General features: G+C 39.7%; 1 protein-coding gene across 3 annotated transcripts in view; it reads right to left on the bottom strand.

Annotated features, from left to right (window-relative positions):
* Positions 1-18,214, bottom strand: part of LOC108240542 — a 33,101-nt gene that overhangs the window by 12,128 nt on the left and 2,759 nt on the right. For 2 of the 3 annotated variants that reach the window (XM_017424129.2, XM_017424296.2), the window contains exons 2-36: positions 17,377-17,474; positions 16,637-16,655; positions 16,455-16,482; positions 13,809-13,928; positions 13,398-13,597; positions 13,190-13,293; positions 12,365-12,477; positions 11,751-11,951; positions 9,443-9,517; positions 9,096-9,337; positions 8,110-8,191; positions 7,855-7,998; positions 7,543-7,745; positions 7,356-7,465; positions 6,818-6,936; positions 6,511-6,681; positions 6,394-6,425; positions 5,353-5,450; positions 4,625-4,647; positions 4,496-4,517; positions 4,357-4,384; positions 4,186-4,264; positions 3,955-4,101; positions 3,652-3,863; positions 2,562-2,662; positions 2,347-2,465; positions 2,071-2,247; positions 1,950-1,981; positions 1,766-1,863; positions 1,079-1,101; positions 971-992; positions 859-886; positions 694-778; positions 440-586; positions 81-292 (exon numbers count right to left, since the gene is read on the bottom strand). In XM_017424129.2, coding sequence (XP_017279618.1) covers positions 81-292; positions 440-586; positions 694-778; positions 859-886; positions 971-992; positions 1,079-1,101; positions 1,766-1,863; positions 1,950-1,981; positions 2,071-2,247; positions 2,347-2,465; positions 2,562-2,662; positions 3,652-3,863; positions 3,955-4,101; positions 4,186-4,264; positions 4,357-4,384; positions 4,496-4,517; positions 4,625-4,647; positions 5,353-5,450; positions 6,394-6,425; positions 6,511-6,681; positions 6,818-6,936; positions 7,356-7,465; positions 7,543-7,745; positions 7,855-7,998; positions 8,110-8,191; positions 9,096-9,337; positions 9,443-9,517; positions 11,751-11,951; positions 12,365-12,477; positions 13,190-13,293; positions 13,398-13,597; positions 13,809-13,928; positions 16,455-16,482; positions 16,637-16,655; positions 17,377-17,428 — 3,668 coding nt within the window. In that variant the 5' untranslated portion in view covers positions 17,429-17,474. The remainder of the gene's footprint in view (positions 1-80; positions 293-439; positions 587-693; positions 779-858; positions 887-970; positions 993-1,078; positions 1,102-1,765; positions 1,864-1,949; positions 1,982-2,070; positions 2,248-2,346; positions 2,466-2,561; positions 2,663-3,651; positions 3,864-3,954; positions 4,102-4,185; positions 4,265-4,356; positions 4,385-4,495; positions 4,518-4,624; positions 4,648-5,352; positions 5,451-6,393; positions 6,426-6,510; positions 6,682-6,817; positions 6,937-7,355; positions 7,466-7,542; positions 7,746-7,854; positions 7,999-8,109; positions 8,192-9,095; positions 9,338-9,442; positions 9,518-11,750; positions 11,952-12,364; positions 12,478-13,189; positions 13,294-13,397; positions 13,598-13,808; positions 13,929-16,454; positions 16,483-16,636; positions 16,656-17,376; positions 17,475-18,214) is intronic. The other variant, XM_017424214.2, reaches the window with a different exon arrangement.

The following is an 18,214-nucleotide window of genomic DNA, read 5'->3' as shown; positions in this document are numbered from 1 at the left end:
AGGCAAAGGAGCCATTAGGTTAACGTATTTTAGATTTTTTTTTTAAAATAATTCTGAATGCTAAATGCCACCCTGCTTACATGAGCTGGTAGGTGCTGCAGTCCAGGGCTTTCATGGCAAGACATGACAGGAAGTCAGAGGAAACCGCAGGCAAGAAAGGACGGAGGCGGCGGTTGAACCACAGCTGGATGAAGGAGGGATCGTTGAAACCGGCCGTGTTGACACCATCCAACCGGATCTCTCGTATGGAGTCCAGAATCATGGACAAAGAAGGACTGCTGGGGTCCAGAGTCTGAAACACAGAAATATGTTCATTTACTTTAGTCAAAAAAGAAATACATTAACATCAACAAGGATTCAACAAATCCATTCTGGGAGACATTCTTCATTGTCGTCTTGCCTTCATATAAATCATTGCATGACTTTAAATAACTCATACCGTGTTGACCAGAAGATCCAGAGCTTCGTCCAGCACCAGAGAGGCTTTCGAGAGGAGAAGCTTCCAGGCGGCCGTGGAGCCGCTCGAGTTGGACAAACGATTACATTTCAGCAGCTCTGCCAGGTCCTGCGCCGTTAAAGCTGCGAGCTGAGACAACAGGGGAGGCGTTAAACTGGACCTGAGCATCAGCTGGAAACATTTTCAATCACAGCTGCAGTTTTAAAGATTATCAATGACCGGATGATCTGCCTTACTGAGGCACAGGCGAATTCCTCGACAGCAAAGTCACAGAAGCGTCCGCTCATCATTCCACTGTCGAGATGCATCTGAAGTTGTGTGCTGGGGTTTAAATTATACACAAAATCAACTTTAATTCAATATTTAACATAAATTTTTAAATAAGTTTTAAAAAAACCCACCTGTTCACTGCCTTACAGATGTCTGTTTCTGTGAAAAACAGAAATAAAGTCATTCAGTCTTAAGAATTTAAAAAGAAAATCACCAATTTATTATAAAGCATGTTTTTCTTACCATTTGTCATTGTAACGTTGCACTGAGGAGAGAGAAATGTGACATTTATGAGTGTTTGTTTACAAAATTAGTTTAAAGTTCCAATTATCCAAAACAGATTATATTTACCTCTCCATTGTAGATGATGCAGTCTTTAAAAAAAAAAACACGAGAAATTTAAATTTCTTTATAGTTTTAACTCATCTCAATGATTTTATGTGTGTTTGAAAATCATGAAGACATTTAGGAACTACATTTTTTATGCAAAAACACAAAATAAAAGTTTGTGGTGTTTTTTAAAACTAAATAAACTACGTAACTGCTTAAATTGATAACTTACAGGTCACATAGTAGTGATGACCTTTGATGAAATTTTCTTAGTAAATATGCAGTTCCCCCTTTTTTGTACTTTAAATGGTCAAAATTAAATAGTTTATGTAAGATCACAGGTGACATTTCACTAAAATATCCCAACTTCTACTCAGTAAATCATAAACTCTGCATAAATGTTTTAGTCAAATCTGAGATCAAGAGATCTTTTTTTATCAGTAATCATGTATAGTGAGTCTGATTTCTATCTTCAGACCTGCTATCTTTGCATTTTGTTTTAAAGCTTTTTTAAGGAAGCTGAGTTTTGGGATTGTTCTGAATCCTTTTTATGAGCGAACAGAGTTTAGTGGAGTTTAGTGAAAACAGAGCCCCATTTGGAGTAACAGAACAGAAAAGAGTAAAACTGGATATACGTATGGTTTGCACAGCAGTTCTAAACCAAACTAAATATGCAGGATTTCCATTTTGTTTCAATGAAAGTCTCACCTAGAGGGATTAGTTTGAACAGAGCTGTTTTGCTGGATAAAATGGATGAAGCAACGTCAGAAGAAGCTCCAGACACGGCCTCGTCCAGTCGGGTAAACCTGAAGCAACAACGTTTATTCGTTTCACAGCATTCTCCCCTCATTGATTTATATTTGCACTCAGACATGTTTTGATCTGAACTCACAGTGTTTTGTACGACGAACAGGAGAGGTTTCCCTTTGAGACGAAAGCATAAAAAAATTACTCCCTCAAACACAAAAGTGCCTAAATTGCAAACAACAAGGAAAACTTTTCTTTCACGTTACCATCTCCAGGAACAGAAGAAGGTGAGACAGGAACTCTGGAAGCTTCCTCTCCATTGGCGACTCAGTCAGGTAGTCGAACAGGATGTTGATGAGGTCGTCTTTGTTGGGAAGAGTGGGAAGAGTCAACACCAGCAGCTCTGCGCTCTGCTTCGGTGTGAGGAGCTGAAGAGCCTCCAGCTAAAACACACAAACAAAGGCAACAGGTAAAAACAAAAATCGCTTTTCTCTCCTTTTCCAAATTATCCCCCCATTATTGTAGCCAAAGCTGAGTCTCACAGGGCTGAATCGTGGGTTGAGATCGAGCAGCTCTCTGACAGACAGAAACTGTGAAAATAGACCTAAATTGTTCCTCAGCCACTCTGCACTGCTGTTGAAGGAAGACACACATCCTGGACCTGAAACAGGTTGAGATGATCTTTCCAAAAAACATCTAAAAAAATACAACAACCTTGTAATAAATCTGAGCTAGATTCACTGACGTCTGTGCATACCTGAGTGAGGCGCTGACAGGAAACGGAGGACGAAATACTTCAGGACCACTTGTTGCTGTTCCAGAGACGTGTTCGCAAACTGATTAATAAATACCTGCAGTCTGATGGCACAATAAGAGACAGAAAACACACATTTAAGAAAAATAGAACTGTGAAAGAATAAATTGAACACTTATTGCCTAATTGAACAAACACGTGGAAATGGGAGAGGCACCAGATGACATCTTAGCGTTGCTGAGTTTTCTCTCATTAGACTTGATTTGCTTTAGTCCAAGCAGTGTCAAAACAAAAGTGGGCTGCTGCAGTCTTAAAACAGCTTCATTATCAAAGGTTTCAAGAGTGTTTCATGTGAATGCTGTTTTATAAACCTTTTTAACTGCTATCAGTTTCACATTACATGGCTATTCCAGCAGAAATACAATGATATTTCTGCAGGACGTGCCTCTCAGGCTGCACCAAAAATGCTATTGCTTCTATTTGTGCATGCAAAAAAAAAATACAAACTTCTATGTAAAATAACCATGAAGTGCAAAATTCACAGCAGTGTAAAGGTTCATAGAATAGCATTTGCATAAATGACAGGAAATTTTGGATTTTGGAAAAGTTTTAAGAGCAGAAATTCACTTTAATCCCGGCCCGCTCGGACTAGCCCTCACCTCATGGATCTGCTCAGAATCAAACTCTGTTTCTACAAACTGAGGTTGTTTGTTTGTTTGGTTGATCCATTTATTTTTAACTTTAAAAAACTCTAGATATTTATTCAGCTAATAATACAAACAAAATAAACATAGTTTCTATAGTAGTCATCCAGTGTCCAAAGGGAAGTAGGAGGAACCTTCTACAACAGGATTTGATTTTTTTTTTCTTTTTTTTAAGTCTTAAATGACACATCTGAAACTGGAAAATTAAAGCATGAAAAGCCATGGAATAGGATTTAAAGCAATGCATTTAGGACAAAAAATGTGAAATCTAGTAGTTATCAAATTAATGCATCAAAGCTTTAAATCCAGAGTCTCTTCATTGGATTTTTAAAAAAATAAATGAATGAAATTAGTTTTTTTATTAACACCTGTGTACGACAGACACTTACATCTGTTGGTATGACTGACAGCTGATGTTCCTGTTGGTCAGACAGTGCAGAAACCTCCCTGATGAGAGCGGCAGGAAGCCACTCAGACGATCCGAGAACCACAGCTGGATTATTCCTCTGCTCCTTAGCTGCTCGTCGGTCAGCAGCGACACCCTGAGCTCCCCAATCACGTCCAGAATCTCTGGTGCCGATGGGCCCATCATGTCACTGGACTGCAAGGGGGGATAGATTAAAAAGGACATGTTACAGACAATAACGGATAATGACAAGTTATCCATATCAGTGGTTACAGAAGCCACTGACCACATTAGCCAGGATGTCGAGCGCCGGGTCCAAAAAGGTGGAGAGGTGAGTGAGGAGCAGCTTCCAGAGGACTCTGGAGTGGCTGCTGTTCCCAGGCAGGTCACACCTCATGAGAGAGGCCAGCTGGCTGGCTGTGAAGCTTTCCAGCTGTGTGCATGAATCAGTGAAATGTCATTTAATTTCTCTGTGCTGAAGTCTGAATGTTTGACACTTTCTGTAGCAGACAGTCACCTGTGCACAAGCATATTTCTCCAGGGAAAAGTTGCAGGAAACGTGCATAGACGTGTTCAGGTAGGACTGCAGATCAGAGCTGTTGGGACAAAGGAAGAAGCAAACACCTGTCACTATTAAGATATCTATATTATTTTAACTGTCACCTATAAGTAATTTAAAATGGAATACCTGTCGACGCCACTGCAGACATTGGTTCCTGTCAAACAGCAGATAATAAATTAATTCTAGTATTTCAGCTCTAAAAGTAGCGGTGGTAACACACTGAGTGACAAAAATAAAAGTTTTATGTACAGCAGAAAAGTCTTACCATTGATCTGAGTCTCTGGGCACTGTGAAAAAAAACATTTGAGTGACATTTAAGGATAATGTTCATAAATGAAAGGAATTTCAAACAGATGAATAATTATAAAAGAGAAAGAAAGAAAGAAAGACTCACTGTGATGTTTGCTGGTACACACTCTGTCCAAAACAAAGTGTACAGATAATTAATTAAAAACAACAAAAAACAAATAACAGTAGTAGTTTGATTTTTTTTTACACATTTAAAAACATAGAAGTGAGATTATATTGTTATGATTAATAAAGGAGATTATTGGATATTATGCATTTGGTCATTTTGACTGAGTGTGTAATTGGTATTTCTTACCTTTTTTATGACTTTTTCTGATATAATTAAGTAACTTTTTAAGATAAGTCCTAATGGGGACCGAAGCCTGGTCTTAATATGGTGGAATGGTATTTTTGGATTAGGGGTGAGGTTTATGGATTGAGTTTAAATTTAAATTAGGCTACAGAAATGAATGGATGCCAATACAATGCCTGAACAAAGACAGAAATACAAACTCACATATATATATATATATATATATATATATATATATATATAAATTCCCTTCTCACCCTCCGCGGGTGGTCTTTGTTTCATCCTCTGAGCTCGGGTCCTCTACCAGAGGCCTGGGAGCTTGAGGGTTCTGCGCAGTATCTTGGCTGTGCCTAGAACTGCACATTTCTGGACTGAGATGTCTGATGTTGTTCCTGGGATCTGTTGTAGCCACTGCTCCAGTTTGGGGGTGACTGCCCCTAGGGCCCCGATGACCATCCATGGATGGATATATATGTGTGTGTGTGTGTGTGTGTGTGTGTGTACTTGAGACAGAAACTCACCCTCTGGTGCGATGTTTATTAGGTCATCAATGCGAGCCCAGATGACTGGTTCCATGCCCGCAGACAGAGATGGTATGGATCGGTACAATAGCTCAAAACTGCCACACAAATAAAATTAAATACAGCATATCAACAACAAGCAAAAAACAAAATACACAAACAAGACAAGAATGAAAAAGAGTTTGACAGAAATCTTGGATTTGCTTTAAATCTTGTGTCAGGATCTGGTTTTTAGTTACGTTTCCATCATTCTTCTTGTGTTTATTGCTTGGTTTGCTCTCCTTTTTTTGCTATCATGTTTATTTTCTGCTTGTGATTCTTGTGTTTTTTTTCTGCTTGTTGTGCTTCCTCTGGTTATTAAGCCATGTCCTCTGTGCCACCAGCCACTTCCTTCCTCAGTCAGTATGTTTACATCGTCAGCCTGCCCCGCCCATCTACACCTGTTCTCATCATCTCAGCTGCCGCCCCTGTCCAGTCTTTAAGCGTCCATCCATTCAGTGATCTGCTATTGCCATGCCAGGTCCTCCTCTGTGACTCTCCACATGTTCTGTAAGATTTTGGCCCTCCTCCACTCTAACATCCACTTGAGAGCTCCTCAGAAATATGATCATGAAGTGATGGAGTTGGAGCCCAAACATGAAACTCGAGCCTGTCCTCCGCAGTAAAGACATTTACATCAAAACACTCGAATGTCTCCAAGTTTTAACTGTCTAGCTCTTGATTTGAAGTGAAGTTAGCAAATTTGGAGGTGGTCCTCCTTCTTTGTTACTCCATCCATGTTGTGCACCAGAACAATTGGCAGAGAAACAGCCCCTCAGCATGATGCTACCACTGCCATGTTTGAGAGCTGACACTGTGTTATTACAGTTTAGTTCAGTTTTCAACAAATCCATAAACATGAACTCAAGATAAACCTGTTGAGCAGATCATTTTTATCTGTGGACAAAGTAATTAAGAAAATGTAAAGTGAAAGGAAACACATTGCCAGAAATTAGTCAGCACCCTCTTCGGTACATTTTTAAACCATCTGATAGTACTCACATTTGGTTGTAGACGTCACACGGAGGACTGACCTGAGAAATTAAAAAGTTTTATAATCAGTCATCCAGGATTAAACCAAAGTTTGATAAGTTTTTGTGTCCTGATAAAAGCTGTTACCTCTTCGGCGAGCTCAACCACGAAGAGCAAGACCTCAGAAAACCTTTGAGGCGACTCCAACAGGAAGTCGAACACCCGGTCGATGACGACGTCTTTCTCTGGTGGAGTCGGGAGAGGCAGCAGCAGCAGCTCGGCCAGCTGCCTTGAGGACAGAACAGGAAGAGCCTCCAACTGAGATGAAGAAGAGAAGAGAAGACAGCTGATTGTTTTACAGTTTCACAGACAAATTTTTTACCAAACCCTCAGGTGAAGCCTGATTTTTATACAAAAACATCCAGCGTGTTTCGTTGTGTTTTTTCAGACTTACGCCAGAGAAATAAGGATTCAGCTCATAGAAGTCAGTGATGGAGGCAAATTTTGAGAAGGACCCAAAGTTGTTCACGAGCCATTCTGCGCTGCGATTGGCTGAAGAGATGCACTGGGAGTCTGAAACATGTTGCACAGTATATTCATGTTAATGTAGAATGAGTTTACCTCATTTATCTACACAAAAAAAAATGCAAATAACTTTAACAAGGTGCATGGTTTTTGAAAGCCACCACAGTTAACATGTAGGTCAAAGTAAATATCGAAATTAGGAATTTAAATAGTCTGCATCAGTGATGATACGCATTAAACCTATTAATGCACCTAAATAAAAAAAGAAAAGCAGCATTTTCAGTGCAAGTCTTTAACTTTTAATGTGAGATTTTGTTTGTGCTCTGAAGAGGAATGAAGCTAGTTATTTGCCCAGTACACCATATAAAGATAATTTCTGTAACTAGAGGATTGTTACTTTAATTTCATTGCAAAAGATTGTGTTATTTTGCTCTTTTTTTCTTTATATTGCTGATATTTCTGCTTACCAGAATTGTTGCGCTGCGCCAAGAAAGAGTAGATGAAGTATCTGTAGATGTTGTGACTGTACATCGGATCAGCATCAGTGGAGCTCATGCTTTCATCCAGTGCTGCCACGCTGCACGCAGGAAGATGATGTGATGAAACCATGCTTTAAACAGCAAGAAACAACAGCTCAGAAAGCCGTGAACTCACAGGGTTTGGTAGGCGAGGCAGGAGAAGTTCTTGGTGCTCAGGCAGGAGAGAAGGTCTGGATCTACGTGCGGCAGGAGGGGCAGCAGTTTGACCTGGAACCACAGTCTGATGTATTCTGGGTCCTCCAGGTGCTGCTGGGTCAGAGACGGAGACTCCCCTTCACTGAAGATCTCGCTGATGTCAAAAAAGGGCCCCTCAAAGTTCTGCAGGACAAAAATAAGCACCTGTTAGAGATTTTGTCAGGGAGGGATGTGTGCAGAGAAAAGCACACCCACGCACAAGGCTGGCTTTGGTCTGAGTTAGTTCACTCACTGTTGTGAACAGATCATTCATCAGAGAGTTCGATCGTCTGATCAGCTCATGAATCAGCGACAGGACCGTTGTCTCAGTCAGCGTCAGGTTGGATCGAGCGGCACAGTGTAGGACATGAGCCACATTTTCCACAGCATCGGTCAGCTGGCAGCATGAACATCAAGATGAGGTCAGACAGAAGCAGAAGCGTTTTATCAGACGAATAAAACAGGAGATCGACATTATAGACTTTTTAATAATAATCAGAAGCCTCACCCCGCAGGGAGCCTTATCGAGGGTCAGACTACAGACGTCCTGGATTTCATACGATTCATTGTCCATACCATTGTCCAGAAAGCTGCAAAACATAAAACAGATACAAGCTTTCAAGTTTCAGGTCAGAAATTCAACATTACGAAACAGCAGCTTCCGGGAAAAAAAACCTTTCAGCTGATCTGAGGTGGCAGAGCAGATGTACAAGAATTTAAATTGCTCACATAAATGTTTTGAAAACATTTTTCTGCACTGTAAAACCAAACAGCACATCCTAAAATAATTAGCTCTATTCAAAATCATTGGTTTGAATTCATTCTACTAATTTATTGTATTTCAGAATACATGTTTATGGATTAGCATTTTTTTTTCTTTTTTAATAATTACATTTATGGAGTTTTTTATGTTGGTTTATGTGATCTGCCTCAAGTCGAGCTCAAATAGGCAAATAATTTAATCGATTCTTTAAAATGGCTTTAGTTGGATTTTAACAACTCAAAAAAGCTGCAACTAAAAATATTTTCACCACTAGTGAACGACAGAGAGCTCATAGTCCAGATGTGACAAAAATATACAACTTGTATGGCAAATATGTATACGAAGTATTGTTTTTATAGTTTTAAGAGTGGATGAGATGAAATGGAGCAACAATATTTTAAGTTTTATTATGCTTGTATTATTTACAACACTAAGCAGATTAAACTTTGGAACCTTTAACATATATCGAATCTGTTTTGTCATCTTTAAAATTATTTTATACAATTTAAATAATTTATGTTTGTGCATTTTTATCTCGTGCACAGATGTCTTATGGCACAGCATGGCTAACCAAAACAAAAGTAGAGAAGTAAACAAAGGTTTAATGGAACAGAAGAGTTTAAAGGAGTAATGTCTGCGTTTGAAAGAGCTGGGAAAATGAGTTCATGAGAGGGACATATGGGCACAGAAAGGGGGGAGAAGCAGATATTTATTTCATCTGCTGGACTTACAACAGCTCATGGAAAGCAAGTGTGATGTTTTGATGAAACAGGTCTGCTTCGTTTGGCCAAAACCTTCGTAAGACTGGGACGACAACCTGCCGGTACCAGTCCTCCACACTCGTCACGTCAAACTGCAGCGTCTCTGAAACGTCTGACGTGTTCTTCGGCTCGTAGATGTTCGCCAGTTCAGCCAGAGTAAAGTTGAGCAGGAACTGAGTCAGGGTGGTGCCTTTGATTTCTGATAAATTCCTCTGTGGAAACAACAGGACAGGAGTCTCACTTTCTCCACACATTCCTGCTCGCAGTCAGCCTGTCAGTTTAACTATCCCAGGATGAGACTGCAGGAGTTTATTTACCTGACTGGTGAAGGAAACGAATTCATGAGCAAAGCTCCCAACTGTTGCGAACGCTGTCTTGAAGCCATTAACAAACTGGGGGAAAAAAGATGAAAAAAGAAACATTTCAGTTTGTTAAACAGGCAACTTTTCTTATTTCATATCCCAATAGATAATATACCTCTTGAATCTTGCATGTTTTACTTTTAGTTTCACAGCGATGATGATGGATTTAACTCCTGGGAATGTTCAGGGTCTTAGAAGTCCTTTTGCATCCATCCCCTGACTACTTTTTAATAATCTTTTAGTTGAATTAAAATCCTTAAATTGGGCGAACATTTATGCAATCACTTATTTTACATGACACATTTTTATTTAATTGGTCTTACTCTGTAGAAATTTAATTTCACTGTGATATGTTTTTGCAAAGAAGGTCAATTTTGATTTATGACAGCAATAAAAGCCTAAAACATGAATACTTTTTACAGACACTGTAAATCTGTGGCTATTTACACAGAAGTCGAGTTGAACGGCCAGCTGTTACTAGCACTGGTCTATTATTTTTTTTAATTTGCAAAGCTGAACATTTTAAACTATCTGATGCAGAAATAATTTACGCCTCCTTACTTATCAATCAGTTTTTTTTTCTCCCATCCATTCATCCATTTTAGATCTGTTCAGGGGCCTGGGGCACCTGGTGTTTACGTCCAGACGGTGGTGGGAGGTGGCCCAGTCATGTTTAACATGTTTTGCTTTGCAACAAAAGTCTCATGAGGGTCATTACTGGTACTGACTACAGTCGCCTCAGTTTGTAGTGTCACTGATCACAGAGTATCTGTGGATCAGTGGTTAGAGCAGTCGTCCTCCATGAAGACAGTTGAAGGTTTGATTCCACCACTATGCCACATGCTGAAATGGGCAAGACACTGAACTCCTCACTGCCTCCGATATGTACCCCATTGGTGTATAAATGTGATCTAAAGCACTGATTAGACTCTGTAGGATGATTTATTCAGATGAGCTTTGTAAAGATGTAGCAGAGTGTTGAATGAATGTGTGTGTGGATGGGTAAATGAGGATATAAATTGAGTTATAAAGCGCTTTGAGAAGCCTGGTTAGCTAGAAAGGTTCTGTTTACTTGTATGTAAATAACCATGTAGTTCAAAAGTGATGATGATGTAAATGTTTACAAAACAGTAGTTAAATGAACTGCTGTGAAACTTTTGACCCTGAGGTTCTACGAGAGCAGAAATCAGCCTCAGAACCGATCCTGCTCTGACTAGCCGTTAGCTTGTCTCCCCTGAGAAAACTTTTGTCTGACTCGCCGAATAATGGTCGGGGGGATTTCTGCTGCAGGTAAGATACTGACTACTTATAAGAACTCTGCAGAGTTCAAAAGAATCTGAACTATTTCTTTAAGCAGGAGGAAAACTAACTTTCTGGAATCTCCTTTTTTATTGCATTTGCTCTTTAATAAATCTCTCCCTAACCGTCATAAATTAGCAACTAGTTTTGCATAAACTGTATTAGAAACTAAGCAAATTATTTTCATTATATAGATCAGTCTAGATGTAATAGTTGTTTGTGCTTACAGGTTTTCTGCATATAAAAGAGTTTTGTTTTCGCTGCGACGTCACATAATGAGTTAATTCAGCCTCGCTGGAGACAGGTGACCATGAACAGAGAGCCGGAAACCGAAGCTTTAAAGCTCACTGAGCATTAATATGTTTCCCTGAGGTCTGATATCAGTTTGGCTCTATTTTAAACTCGTTTCAGACAGACAGCATGATACAGTGATAAAGAGTCAACCAGACCGACTGAGAGAAAGAGATCCACTGATTATAGGATTGACACGGAAGTTGTTTACACTGACGTCGGATGAAGTCACAGATGTTTTGAAACCAGTTTACATCAGCCACCCGTGTCATTACATTAGAAGTTCCTTCACGCTGCCTTCACATCCGACAAAAGATGACTTTGTGTTTTTAGTACACTCTGTCTGTTCTGTTGAACCAAACTAACAAAAACACCAAAGGTTTTCCACTGACTAAACAAACACAAAACCAGTGTCCAATTTCTAATTTAACTTTATATAAATATCATAAAATTCATTTTGAGAAAAACAGAAGTGAGCAGCGAAAACAATACATTCATTTTCTGTGACTTTTTGTAAAATGATGTTAAGACATTAATCATAAAGTTGTAAGAAGTCAACTTTAACATTATTCAAACCATAAAGGAAGGAGGAGATTATGTAAAGTATTTAAATAATTTCAGGGTAATCTAAGAATACGAATGTTAAAAGACATAAAGAGGTCTGCAGTCGTACCTCTGAGAGGCTGCTGTGTGCAGAGTAGGAATCATATGTGGCCGGTAACACCGTTATGTTTCCAGAGGTCGAAGGAAATGTTTCTCCTGTCATCAAACTTTGGAGGACCAGAGTCAAAGTGCCGTTGTCTAAACTTTTCACCTCGGGACTCAGGAGGAGCTCTGCCTTTTGTGCTGGAGAGAGCAGGTGAAGAACCTCCAGCTGGAGGGGGGGAAACACAGGAAGTGAAGGAAAAGATCAAGAAGTGGACAAAGAGTTGGAGGAGGGTTAGAGTTAGGTGTTAAATTATTATTACTTTGTTACTTAAAAAGTAGGTAGCACATAATGAGGGCTTACAGGGTACATACTGGGTATATAAGGGGTACCTAAAGGTTATGTACCAGGCATATACTGAGTACTTACTGGGTGCAAACCAGGTACCTACAGAATAACAAATTACTTTATAATACAGCCTGGTTCCTGCAGGTACCAGATATGTATGTACCAGTACCAGGTAAGTACCAGGGAAGTGCCCAATATTGTGACCAAAAAGTAGTATATAAAGTATTTCTGAACATAAAACCTGTGTTGTTTCAAAATATAAGAAAGTCTAAAGACAAGTGTGTTGAACTCACTCCACTGAAGACCATGTTGATGGTGGAGAAGTCGTTCAGCCGGGCCATCGCGCTGAAGGCACCAAAGTTCTTCATCAGCCATTCTTCACTGCCTTCATTTGGATTCACACAACCTTCACAGAAAACACACACTCATTCGACACGAGCGCAGGTGCAAATAAAGATCGAATCATCTTTCATTCTCTAAAACCGTCACTTAAAGTTGAACTTAGCTGCTTTGTTTGTTCATGAATAAACATTTGTAAAGTGATGACAGTAAAATTTAGGCCGAAGAGCAGCAGGTCGGTTCTGCATTGTCCAATATTTGTATCATGGTTTTTACTTTGACTTTGGTTTTTCACTGCTGTCTTTCCATCATCAGTGTTTTCTGTAACTTTCTTCTTGTCTCAAGGCTCCAACTTGTCATTAATTTGGCTATTTGGCTATTTTTGCCTTCCTCAATATGTTGATCAAGTTGTTACTTTTGCATTTATTCCTCCGTTGTTTCTGTTTTTGTTTATATTGAGATAGATAAAGTCTGTTTTTTCCCTCATCAAACTGTCTGCCATAATCTCAAACATGAAAGCATTCTATTTTGTCAGGTTTGGAAGCATCAGACATGGTTATTTTTTTAAAAAGTAAACAAGAAGACATGTTTTTTGATGCATATGAAACATTTTTCCGACTTTATCTCAAAACTTTGCAATCACACTCCAACTTTTCTGCCTCTGTTGGTCCTTTCTATGCACGCAGTCCTGTAACTATGAGTTTTACATTGCAACAGAGATTTTGTTATTTAAGTAGTTCATTAATTACGAGTTTTATTTCTTTGCTTGAAAACATTACCAGCAACTCCATCTCCAGAGAGGAAGGGGTAGATGAAGAACGTGTAGATCCACTTTTGTCTGTCTGGACCTATCTCAGAATAATACTCGTTGAGCTCCTTCAGGCTGCAAAAGATAATAATATTAATAAAAAAAAGGAATGTTAAACAAAAACGAATGCCACAAAAGCAGCTGCCGTTCAAGCAGAAAAGGGACAGAAACAGGCGTACATGGTTTGATAGGTGGAGCAGCTGAAATTCTTGGTGCTGAGGCACGACAGGAAGTGTTTGGTGATGGACTGCAGCAGAGGTTTCATCTTGACTTCCACCCACATCTTGACCAGGGCTTCATTCTGCAGCGCGTCTGCTTCGGGTCTTAATTCCAGCGCTCCCTCCAGGCTCAGGAGAGGCATGCCGGTCATGCTGGATTTCTGCGGCAGCGGTGACAGTGATGAGTTAAAAATGCTTGCATGAAGAATTAGTGGTTTAAAGAAGAAGCAACACATGTTTATTTATGCGGTGTCATTTAATTGTAGGGTAGTTCCATGTCATGACATGGCAAATGAATAATTAAACCAAACAATCTGCTCAAACTGGAATTTGTGTAACATGCCTTGAGTTCAAATGCTTCCAGAAACATACCATGAAGGTGTACACGTCCCATGTTGCTTCAAGTATTTCTTTCAGTGTCTGCAAGTGATCTCTTCCTGCGTCTGTTGAAGGTAATCCAACACACTGCAGGAAGCCAGATGTCGCATTGTCCTTTTAATCGAAGACATAAACCACAAAAAAAAAACCCGTGAGAAACAAGAATGCCACTTGATGTGAACTACTGTGTTCTAAATAATCAGTGCATAGACAATGAGATGTTGAAAATTTCCACTGGCTTTCTTTCTGCGGTCATACCAGCTGTTGTCTGAACCTTTACTTGGGTCAAATCAACACATTTTGTCAAAGTTATTTTACGTTATCTAATTGTGCTGGGCAGATTCATTTTAATTGGATTGTTCAGACTTATTTGATTATATTCTTTTAAAAAATATAATTAGATTTGTTTGCATTACCCTAATAGCAGTTTTAGACTTTTATTTTCTTTTTAATGGAGCCACATTTGTTTGGAAAATTAATTTCTGGGTTGGGAAGCAGAGTTGAACATCTGGGTGGTGCCCATGAAAAACTTCTCAAATCTTCTCTGCCAAACAGCTTATTCTGCTATTGACTCTTGTTTTGAGGTTGTAGTACCCCAGGGTGTGACTGTCGACACCTGAGAGCAACCAGTGACAATCCAGTGTCTCCACAGCCTGGTGACCGAACTCTACCATCCAACGTTTGCCCCACAGAGAGGGGTTTATCAGAGTCTACCTCCAGAATTTGGGAGTGGAGAGGATAGAATGACCTGCCTGCAGTCCTGACCTCAACACCACCGAACATCTGTGGGATCAGTTTGGACGTGCTGTTTGTTCCAAAGTGACCGACACAACCACACTGGCTGACCTACAACCACCACATCCCACAGCAGTGCGTGACGGAGCTGGAGATCAGCATGAATGAATAAACTGTTAAACTGACAATATGTCTTGTTTCTTTAGATTTTAGTCCTCAAATACCATAAAAAATACCAAATAAGAGTCAATGGCAGAACAAGCTGTTTGGCAGAGAAGATTTGGGAAGTTTTTCATGGGTGCAAACCACACACTCAACTCTGCTGCTCAACCCACAGATGCATTTTCCTCACAAATGTGGCTCAATTTAAGGGAAAATAAACAGGCTGTTCAACAGTATAACTTATTTTAGATGTAGCATAAGGTTGGAAAGGTCAGGACATTCAGTTAGCTGAATTCAATTTTTTTGTAAACCTTATAATGTCACAAGAACTAGCTTCAAGGTATCAGATGTTGTTTTTTAGATACAGAAAAGAAACTGCAGAGGCTTGTGAGTGACAGGCTTGTGAGTGACAGGCTTTGTGTAACGTTTGAGTCAAAGAGAGACAATACGGAGAAACCTTTTTATCACTGTTCATAAACCGAGTTCTAAGAAAACTAATATGTTCATTGTTTTCGCATGAGCTCTCATCTCGCACTACAGGCTGTGCAGGAGCAGGTAACGCAGACGCTTGTGCTGCCTGGAAAAGGGTGAATCATTTTTATGGTTCTTTCCTGGCAGAGTCGGAAAACCTGCTTCACGAAGCATGGGTACAATAACAGGATCAGTGACTGGTGTTACTAACTGCTGAGGTGAAAATAAGCTGCGAACCAAACGTGATCTCGTTGGTATGTGCTTTGGTCAGTTTTTCAACTTCTCATTAGTATCTTATCAGATGTGTTGTGACAGACATCCAGAAAAATGCCTGTCTTTAAAGGTGTTTCCGTCAGCATGACTTGGTCTTTTTAAAGTGCTTCACTCAGCCTCATAAGATAAGTCTTAAGATTATTCTTTTCAGTGATTCTACCTTTAGAAAGTCTTTCATACATAGTGACAAATTCTAAAATGATGCTGCATTCTTTAGAGGTCACCACAGCAGCGTCCATCTCCAGCTCCAAATTCAACATCCTTATGTCCACTATCCCTCCCTCAGCTTGAGATGTCCCTCTGATAGACTCATGTCCTAATCCTGTCCAAATCGTAACATCTTCATCTCTGCCACCTGCAGCTCATTTTGTCAGTCCCACCACCTCCAAACCACACCTCGGCAGGTTTCACTCTCATTCTCTTCTCTCCACCTCTCCAGGCTCTCTTCCACCTGCTCCCTGCTCCCACTACAGATCACAGTGTCATCTGTAGACATCATACTCCATGGGTGCTCCTGTTTGACCTCATCTGTCAATTCACTGCAAACAGGAAGAGGCTCAGACCTGATTCCTGGGATATTCCCAGCCCCACCTTAAGCCCATTATCTACTGTCACGAACTTGTATGTACATGTTCTCAATTTTTCCTACAGTACCACAGTTCCTCTCCTGGCTCTGTGTCATCTATGTAGTCTAGATCCACAAAGACACACAACAGCTCCTTCTGATCTTCTCTTTATATCTCCATCAGGACTCTCAAAGCAAACATCACATCTTAAGAGCTCTTTCTTATGAAACCACACTGCTGCCCACAGATCGTTACCTCACTTATTAAACTGGCTTCAACAGCTCTGTTCCTTCATTTAATCAGTTTTATCCCTCCCTCTGTGGTTACTTCAACTCTGCACCAAACTGTGCTGCGTTCGCCAGAAAGAAATGTTCTTCAATACGTCATCATCACATACAGAAAAATTAAGAATAAGAACAGATGCAGAACTCACCAGGTCATATGTGGTGTAGCTTAAACTGCTGAAGGTTTCAATCCCATAAAACAAGACAAACACACATTCAGAGATGAAATAGCTCACAACATTTAGAACAGCATTAATGTTTAAAAACGTAAAAGTTCATCTCAATGGTCTCTTGTCTCTGTACTAATATGATAACATTTTATTGAACCTACCCCTGGGCACCGAATCCTCCTGTTGGGGAAAACATGGAGATTCTTGTTAGTTCATGATCAGAAAAATGGCAGAAAAGAGTTATTTTTCATTTTAGATAATAAGATGATAAGTGTCAAAATGGGAAATTTTAAAAAAGTTAATTTCTTCAAGGTGCTAAGAAGATTAAGATCCAAGCAGAAGCTGTTAAATGTTGTCATTTTGTTATTCATCTCCTAAAATAAGATTTTAATATAGAAACAGAAAATAATGCAATGTCTTCGTGTACTCTGGAGCTCATTTTGGACTGCTTCAGAAAGATAAATCCCAAAGTTCTGGGGGTCTAATTGTTGATTTTTCTTTCTTTTTTTTGTAGGATGACTTGAATTGTTGCTCTTTAAACAACTTGACTCGAACTACATGCTGTTCTGGTATCGTAGTTTCAGCCAGTTTTAGCCTTTCAAAGGAAAATTCATGAACAATTGAGAAGCATGAAGCTGTCAGCCAGCGTTAATCCCACAAACTGCTTTTAACCAAAAGAATTTAAAGAGTCTTCTGCTTTCTAGGTGTTTGAAAAAAATGTCAAATGAGCCCATAGCTAAATTAGGAGGTTTGGGGCTTGATTTAAAATGAATACAATGACCAAACTGAGTGTTTCGGTTCGAGTTTTATTGATGTTTTAAGAAAAAGTTGGGGGTGGGTTTTCCCTTTGAGACCTTTTTTTGACCATGTGTCACATTAAAGATATGAAATCTGCTCTTACCGACGATGGTTCCGAGTAGGTAAACCAGCAGGAACGGGTTGAGTGATTTCATAATGTGATCAATCTCATGGGATGTGAGGCCTTTGTAAAAAAAATCACTGAAGGGAGAAAAAGAACAAAGTCAGTATTCACCAACAAGAACATGAGATTTAGAGGGTCTCACAGGAAAAGACACAAAGTTCGATTTTTTTTCCCTTTGTTTTCAAGTCAACTCCTAAATTAGAAACAAAACGCCGCACACCGATGTTTCTCGGTGTGGCAGCAGAAGGCACAGGCAGATTTTTCTCGAGCCCTTGTCACGAGTGATGCGTATCGGAGCTTGATAAATTGCAGCAGACTAAAAGAAAAAGCATGTCTTTTGTCAGATCATTGTTAGAGCCTTTTACACCCTCATGCCTGTGTGGTTGTTGCAAACAGGAATCAGGGAGTGGCAGTCGGATGCCTTTTACAGTCGACGGACTATAAAGCCCTTTACCTCAGCAGGAGAAACAGGATGAAACAATGGGTCAGTGGAAAGAATGCCGAAACTCAACCCCATTCAGCTCCAAACAATAGGAATGAAAACCCAAGCCCATGTCCGTACTTTAGCAATTTTCTGGAAAATGTTTCTGGGATGCGAACTTTGTGTTTAATTCCAGTTTATTCTTCTTTCTGTCCCATTTTTTTACATTTTTGGTGACTATTGACTCCTTTGAGGGAACCACCTGCCTTGGTTCTCTTTGTACCCACCTCAGGGTCTCTTCTGTGACAGCTGATGATTTAAAATAACTTACACCAATACTTTAATCTACTCATCTGATTAGAGTTTAGTTAAGATTAGGGCTAGGATCTCTGGGAA

The sequence above is a fragment of the Kryptolebias marmoratus genome, linkage group LG3 (assembly GCF_001649575.2).
Source record: "Kryptolebias marmoratus isolate JLee-2015 linkage group LG3, ASM164957v2, whole genome shotgun sequence".
NCBI classification, from domain to species: domain Eukaryota; kingdom Metazoa; phylum Chordata; class Actinopteri; order Cyprinodontiformes; family Rivulidae; genus Kryptolebias; species Kryptolebias marmoratus.
Note: the sequence above shows the minus strand (reverse complement) of the source record. Positions and strands in the feature narration are given on the sequence as shown.